Source organism: Drosophila simulans, chromosome 2L (assembly GCF_016746395.2).
Source record: "Drosophila simulans strain w501 chromosome 2L, Prin_Dsim_3.1, whole genome shotgun sequence".
Classification (NCBI taxonomy): domain Eukaryota; kingdom Metazoa; phylum Arthropoda; class Insecta; order Diptera; family Drosophilidae; genus Drosophila; species Drosophila simulans.
Window position 1 is genome coordinate 17,037,300 of NC_052520.2, and position 7,914 is coordinate 17,045,213.

Genomic DNA, 7,914 nt, shown 5'->3' on the forward strand with positions numbered 1-7,914 from the left:
TAAATTATATCACAAATTAAGCTGAAACAGAACTATGGCAACTGTTCAGCTCACATCGAAAAATCTCAATTTCAAGTCTCAATCCGCCGCAAAAACATCGATGAGCGCCGTTTGTCAGGTAAAAATTGAAATTTTAACGCCATAAAATCAATAAAAATATTTTCGCCAATAACCTTTTGCCAGCCAAACACAAATAATTCCTGTTTATATTTGTTTTAGTCAACGCGCATAAATTTAATGGGAAGCACTTGAACCAAAAATGGCTTAAATTATGGCCGTTTCATATAAAGTGTCAGGTTGCTCTCTGTATCGTATACGTATGTGTTTTATGTCCTTTTGTAGCTTAACTCGTTTTCATCAGAGAGCTGCGCAAACAAACGTTGACCAGTATGACTGGAATTTTGGTTTGAAAAATTCTTTCGCAGCGAACAGAATGTTTGAAAACAAAAAGTGTAATAAAATGTATTGGGAAAAGGGGGAAAACAAAACCATTCTATGACCAGGTCCAGTCAGTCAGCATTGGTTTGTGTTGAAGAGAAAATCAAATATTGTAGAATAATGAAAGTATTTTCGAATCTGTACGTGTTTGTTTTTTGTATTCAATTGTTCGTTAAACTCGTTTCAGAATCCCCTTTTTCTACATTGCATTGCCTTTCAAAGGGTTACATTTATCTTTATATTATCTGTACATTACGTTTTTTAAAATTGTTGCCAAAACAAAAGCCAGCCGAACTTTTTAATGGGTTTTTTTATGAAAAATAAAAGCTTTATACTCCATGCCAATTACCATTGTTATTATTACCATACATTGGCGTATTTTCTTTACAAATATATACTTAACCCAAATAAAATCAGATCTTGAAGTTAAGTACTAATTTCTTAAAGAAAATTATAAACAATGTCGACTGCAGTAATTTAGCTTCCGCATTCCTTCAAGTGAAAGTTTTAACGCGCAGTTCCGGTTCAAGTTGTGAATTATAACACCATTGTGGGACAGATATATATATAAGGATGATGTATACATTCTTGGGGCTGCAAACTTTTTCAACTGGGCAAAAAGTTGAGGCCGTGCTGAACCAAAGTAGTTTAGCCATGGGATTTTTGCACTTCTTGTAGCCAGGAAATGTTTACATATGCGCATAAAGATGCAGCTACATATTCCCGCAATTCTTTTTTTTAACATTTCGTGGGCTAAACTTTTCCGACTTCCATGGAAGATACCCAAGTGTCGGAGACCAGAATAAAACTTTGTTTCATTTGTTATGCTCGTAAATTGTGGACTCTGAGGCCAAGGAAATCTCATTTTCGCTAAGTAGGCAGTTGACATTGCAGGAAAGCATATCTAGTACGATATGTGTAGAACAAAAGAGAACACCATATTCGTCACGACTTTCGAATACCTTTCAAATAAGTTTCTAAATTCAGACGGACTTGACCAGATCACATCAGTGATCCAGATCCCAAAAATTGTCCCAACATTTAAAAAGTCATTGCCCATGATTTGCTTGGAAATGTAAAACTAATGTATTAGTTGTGTTTAATTTGTTTCTTAACCTTGGTTAAGTTCAATGTTATATTTTAATAAGCAATTTTAAAAGGTAATGAAATATGTATCCATAAAATTCAATAAATATTCCGTGACTATCACAAAACGTGGGTCAATTAATCAGTAGAATTAAATTAAAATGGCTTAATGTTTTCATTTGGTAAATTTAGTTTGACAGAATCAATTAGTAAGCCTTTTCATGCATGCTGGTCACAAATGTATAAAAATGAGGGTGCTTTTGAAGCTGAGTTCAAAAAAAAAGTTTAAGTGGAAAGACAAAGTCGAAAATGGCGCAACTTTTTGGTATATGCCTACTAATAGTAACAGTGGTCAATGTTCACGGATTTACGAGTAAATATTTAAAAACAAAAAGCCCGCATTGGATTATTTTTTGTTATTTAAACAGAATATGGACGTGACTGCCGGGATATTTCATGTGCTCCTGGTCAGCAGTGCATTATATCCAGAGAGCCCTGTTCAGGATCAAATAAACTTGAAAACACTCAATGCGGGAAGTATCCGACATGTGTAATGCAAAACCATTACTCCTCTACTTCAGGTTCGTATTTTAACCCCATTCAAGAACGAGTATCATCATCATAACGATGATCATATATTTATTGTTATTAATAAGTACTTGTGTTGTACATTTTCTTGAAGGTGAAACCTTGGAGCGTGGAAAACGTCAGGCTAACCAGCAAGGATATGGAATGGGTGGCAGTGGAATGGGCCGGCCCAATGGAATGAACAACGGAGGAAACGGTGGAAATGGAATGGGTGGTCAGTATGGAAACGGAATGGGTGGACAGAACGGAAATGGAATGGGTGGTCAGTATGGAAACGGAATGGGTGGACAGAATGGAAATGGTATGGGTGGCAATGGAATGAGAGGAAACGGAAACGGAATGGGGCCAGGTGGAATGGGCGGTCGAGGAGGGAACGGCAATGGAATGGGACAAGGAGGTATGGGTGGTAATGGAATGGGTCCCGGTGGCATGGGCGGAAATGGAATGGGTGGCAGGGGAGGATATGGAAACGGTATGGGTGGTAATGGAATGGGTCCAGGTGGGATGGGCGGAAACGGAATGGGTCCTGGAGGAATGGGTGGTAATGGAATGGGAGGACAGGGCGGCTACAACGGTCGAGGGGGACAAAACGGAATGGGTGGACCAAATGGAATGGGAGGATCAATGGGTGGCGGTCCAAATAGAATGGGTGGACCACCCGGTGGGCAAAATGGAATGGGTGGACCACCCGGTGGTCCAAACGGAATGGGACCAGGCAACTGGCAAGGCAATAACAATGGAAACGGAAATAATGGCAATGGTAGTAACCGATATAGGGGCAATAACTCCAATCAGAACTACAGCACTACTCCTACGACAACAACGGATGGCTGGTAACCAGAAACGTGCAACGAGGAGAATGGGATATATGTACATATATTCCTATGATGCACTTTTATTTACTTTTATTGTATTAATTTTCAATGTAATAAATTGAGTTATGCACTTAGCAGAATTTCAGTTTTTAATTATATATGATAATCAAAAGAAATTATTTATACACATAATTTCTCATTACACCATCGCATAAACCATTTAAATTGACATTTTTAAGATTCCATTTTATTTAGCTTTAAAAAGAAACCAAGTTTTAAATGATTAACAGGCTGCTTCTCTTCACCCCTAAGCGCTTTAAATATTCATTGATTCCAATTTGTAGATAATTTGTGCGAAAATATTAAAATATTCATGCGTGCTTGAAAGATAATTATGTATTAAACATGAAAGAGGAGTGACGAAGCTGGGGTTAAATTTTCCACAGCTGCGGTATTTTAAGCAAACAAGTCACGCCAATCCTGTAGGAAGGGGGACAGCTGGCTTTCTAATAGATTGCCTTATCCTTTAATTGATTACGAATAAAAACAAACAAAGAAAGACAGAAAGTAGTAGGGAAAAACAGGACTAAAAGGCCATTTTTCCGGTTCTTATCCTGACTACGTGCTCGCTCTTTGCCTGCGTGCATTTCCATATTTGTTTAGGCGAAGTAGGAAAAAAGGGTGACCTGCGTGGCCCTGACCTCTAGCTCGTGACACCCCCATTCCGAATCCTTACCCACACCAAAGTCCTTTCATTTTTTTGTTTGACCAGGTGCACCAAAAAAAATCAACAAATTTAAAACTACATAAATCTTTATTAGCTTTTCCATCTAGTTTAGTGGAAAAAGAGAAAAGTTGAGAGGCAATCAATTAAACAGTGTCACTTGCTGGCCACATTTGCAACACTATATTTACATGACAGAGACAGGGAGAAAAGAAAACTAAAGGGAGAGCCAAAATCTAGCTCCTAATGATAATACGCCCTATCTAAAAAAAATTCTGTCCACTTTCTACTGGCTTTTAACCCGTTGATGTTTTTAAATGGTTCTTACAGCGTGCAAGTATGTACCTAAATAATAAAATTAGTATTATTATAATGCATAGTTTCAGTCATAATAACAAGAAATGTTTCATATATTATTGGCCTAATTTGTCTTAAAGCTTAAGAAGTCAGGCCATCCATTAATTCAATAAACCGCAGCAAAAGTGGTTTTAAACAGCTATGAGCTACGATGATTGATGTATCAATAAAGTGGCAACCAGAACCCCTCCTTACAGTATATACCCCATTCATTTAGCCATCTAAGCTGCTTTGTTGTCTCCTCTCGAAAATCCATTGGCATTCAATTTTCAAGGCTGCTGCCATGGGTTAACGTTGGCCATCGCCAGGCAATCCATTTATCCCTCGGCCGAGGATGTGCTCGGTGTTCAGTGCTTGGTGCTCTGGGTGCCAGCGCTGGGCCATTTTATAATTTATCAAAATGAAAATTGATGCCCCAGCGAAGCAAGTGCAGCTCAATCCCCATTTTCCCTGGCAAAAACCCCATCCCACTGGGATTTTCTTGCGTGCTGCACTTGCAACGTGAGATGACGGAATGAGGATTGTGTACGGAATGGAGAAAGGAGCGCAGCGGAGATGCCGCATGCCACACGAAATGCCATCGCAAATAGCGAAAATGCTTTCGCAAATATTTAGCCGAACTTTTTTAGCGACACGCGTTCAGGTCGAGGTCTGTCTGAAAAGTGGGCAGCTGCTTTAAAGCAGCTCCTTTTCCTTGGCCTCACTTTTCAACCAGTTTCTGTGTTTTTTAATACCCTTGCAGCTTCGTGGGTTAAATAGTTTCGACTAAGAGGAAATGAGAAATAAATACGATTCATATTAAGATCACTGCTGTTAACTGAACTTAAAAGGTCCTAGTTCCTAAAGCCATGTAAAAATCTATAAAATTTAATCATGGTTCAGTAAAATATTCCAAAAACTTGATTAAGTACATTATTGTAAAATGGTTAGGGAATCATGTCGCTTATAGAGCTTCATTTGCCAGCCGACTTGCAAAATATATATGTATGTTTATTTCTTTTTTCTTGGCCACCAGCATTTATGCCAGTTAAGTTGTTGGCCAGTTCGTGACTGCTGGCGGCCTTTATTTGCGCTTGCATTTTCATTTGTGAGTGTAAATAGCATTAAAAATAATTTTCCGGCTTAAAAACGCTCCACACGAACGGAACAGCCAGAAGTGGCAAGGAAGGGAAGCGGAGAAAGTGGTAGAAAGGAGGTAGAATAGAGAAGAAAGGGAGCGAAGGAGAGCTGACAGCCGGACGGGCTTATGCACTTAATGAAATGTACACGGCAATTGTTACGGAGACCAAGCCGGAGACGGAGATGCCAGGAAGAACCGGACTCGAGTCCGGAGAAGATGAGAAAACGGACGGAGACAAAGATGCTGCGACCATCAATTGCAGCCAACTTAAATTTCACTTCGGCCATCACTTCTGACCAAATGGCAAGTTCGCATTAAATGGCTTCACGGGGTTAAGGATGCTGCCAACGGGTTAAGCCATCCATGTTGTTTGTCCAATTTAAGTGTTTTTCGGTTTAAATGCACTTAAAAGCCTTGAGTTAAGGATCAACAATTAAATGTCTTGCAAATGGAAAGCTTCGCTGAAGGTGGGAAAATAATGGGCGCTTTCCTTAATGGTAAATGCATTTAATAAATTGTCAATATTGAAATAAGTTCTCAAATGCTACGATACAAATGTGCAACCGTAGTTTACATATTGACAGAGAAATGCTTAATCTGTCTTAAGACCCCACATCTCCAAATAAAATGCTTGACCTTAACGTTTAAGTTTTATTTACAAGATCAACGTTACTTAACTTATTTGCCTTTACTCATTTTCTTCTCCGAAAGTATTCGCAAATAAATCTAATTGAAATCTATTCAATGATAACATGGCCCCATAAATATTCATGACACTTCCCCCAACCACCATCCGGTTTTGTGTTGTCCTTTCATTTGCAAGCGAATTGACCGAAGCTTAATAATAATAAAACTGAACTGCTACGGCATTTAATGGCTAAATTAAACATTTTGCATAATTATTTCAAGTGATTTTGCAGTTGTAATATCCGAGGAATTATCTTAAAGGCCAGAAATCAGTTTCACAATTGGAATGGCCAGAGCATGAAATCAGAATGAAAGCGATTGGCGGGAAGGAAAACTCTTCGGCTGCCTAGACTGTCAAAAGGAATTTTCAATCACGAAACAAAATGCCAAAATAAGTTATTGGGCTAACTCCGGCTGGGTATCCTTGTATCTAGCTTCGGCCGACAGGACATTGCGTAATTAAATATTCCCCAGACCAGTGAACTTTCGGAGGCAAAGTATTAATAGATGGGGAGCAGCTGAAGGTTAGTGGGTTAATCATATCAGCATCTCAGCAATTAGCCTGGCCAATGGTACTTAGAATTTTCCTAAAATTTCCTAAGCAACTTAGACCAGAGAAAATTATTGGAGACACCTTTTGTGATGGAGTAATTAAAGATTTCTATCCTTGAGTAGACAAATGTTTACTTTGCAAACCATTAGGCAACATTTGTTAAATGCTTCTTCTACAAAAGAGGGACAAAATAGATACTTTCTGTTAATTTGAAATGTAAATGCATACACAAGTTTTAATCCGAAATTATTTTTTATAATTACAAGGTTCTTTAATAAAACTTCAAAATTTTTAACACTACTGATTGTTGGAAAGGAGGGAATGATTTCAGCGGGTCTCGTTTTTAGAAGTGCCAGCACGATTATCTGGATTGGATTTACAAATACGAGCAGGAGGCAGCTTCTCGGACGTTATTTTCAGTGAACTCTTGTTTTCACGTAGATTTTGGTTTTGAGTCGGAACAACCGAAGGGTATGGGACGCGAGGCTCGCGACTTGGTTCATCGTCATTGACCGAAGGCATTCGATGCAAGTGAGTCAAAGAGGCCAATTCTTCCGGCTCTGCTTTGCTAAAGAGCTCGGCCTTCAGTTTTTGGTAGCAGTGATGGCTGGGGGAGAAACCTGGTTCAGGCTCAGAATGATCTGATAACCTGTATTCGGATTGACTTTCAGAATATGAGTATTTGCTTTGTGTCAAGTTGCTTGCTTCGCCGTGGAGCTGATTGTTTTCACTGCACGCTTCACAAGATTCCAGTCCACCTTCGCAGTGAATATTATACTCTGAACTGGTCAACTCGGCAAACTCGTCGGCTATAAGACGTCGAGCCAGTGGAACCGAATAGAACTCCTTGTAGTGCACTTTTCGACGCTTCTCAAACTCCATTCTACGCACTTTTTCCTCTACAGACTCGGGAAAGTCCTCGTCCGCCGAGGATTCATCTGAGTCTCCTTCGATGCCAAATGCCGGCATTTCTGACTTTGAAGTGTGTCTCAACTTTTCGATCAGCGCATTTGTATCCAACTCCTTTGGCAAATCCTCCTCAAAGACGAAGGGTGTCTTCGGTTCGTCGATGACCATGTGCCCGTAATCCTTACCAGCCGGATGGAACGTGGCCAGTATGTTGACCTCATCAAATTTGGCCGCCTTGAGGCTAAATTGCGCACTATTGTTTCCCGACTTTAGGATGCCCTTTACTTGGTCCCCGTCCATTCTTGTTTGTTGCTATGTGTGTTTTTTTCTTTGAAAGGAACTAATTGCCGAACTAAAATGTAATATTGTAAACTTGTGTGCCCTATATGGCTTATAATATTTAACTGACAAGATACATTGTTTTGTGAATAAAATAGAAAAATCGGAGCCCACTTAGAATTTCATTGTATAATTTTATTACATTCGTGTACAACGTTTTATTTTATTTTATTATCATAAATGTCTCTATAAACTCTGCTCACAAAATACTTTGTTTAACATTTTAAATTGGGATCTAATTATGTAGAAGAAGGCATGCCTGCTTCAAATCCCAAATTATTTTTCATATATGTGATTT

The 7,914-nt window shown here is 39.0% G+C and overlaps 2 protein-coding genes across 2 annotated transcripts; one reads left to right on the forward strand and one right to left on the reverse strand.

Moving 5' to 3' along the window:
• Nucleotides 1–1,791: 1,791 nt before the first annotated feature.
• LOC6732596 (glycine-rich cell wall structural protein) lies at nucleotides 1,792–3,058 on the forward strand. The gene is made up of 3 exons (XM_016180283.2): nucleotides 1,792–1,897; nucleotides 1,953–2,105; nucleotides 2,207–3,058. The coding sequence occupies exons 1-3, from the start codon at nucleotides 1,834–1,836 to the stop codon at nucleotides 2,947–2,949; spliced, it is 960 nt and encodes a 319-aa protein (XP_016025279.1). The 5' UTR covers nucleotides 1,792–1,833; the 3' UTR covers nucleotides 2,950–3,058.
• A 3,543-nt stretch (nucleotides 3,059–6,601) lies between these two features.
• LOC6732598 (protein phosphatase inhibitor 2) lies at nucleotides 6,602–7,699 on the reverse strand. The gene has a single exon (XM_002079681.4). The coding sequence runs from the start codon at nucleotides 7,575–7,577 to the stop codon at nucleotides 6,696–6,698; it is 882 nt and encodes a 293-aa protein (XP_002079717.1). The 5' UTR covers nucleotides 7,578–7,699; the 3' UTR covers nucleotides 6,602–6,695.
• Between the last annotated feature and the right edge of the window lie 215 nt (nucleotides 7,700–7,914).

Coding starts and splice junctions, on each gene's coding strand:
- LOC6732596 (XM_016180283.2), top strand. CDS start 1,834: ATGGCGCAACTTTTTGGTATATGCCTACTAATAGTAACAGTGGTCAAT. Junction 1,898..1,952: donor CAATGTTCACGGATTTACGA/GTAAATATTTAA, acceptor TTATTTAAACAG/AATATGGACGTGACTGCCGG. Junction 2,106..2,206: donor CCATTACTCCTCTACTTCAG/GTTCGTATTTTA, acceptor ATTTTCTTGAAG/GTGAAACCTTGGAGCGTGGA.
- LOC6732598 (XM_002079681.4), bottom strand. CDS start 7,577: ATGGACGGGGACCAAGTAAAGGGCATCCTAAAGTCGGGAAACAATAGT.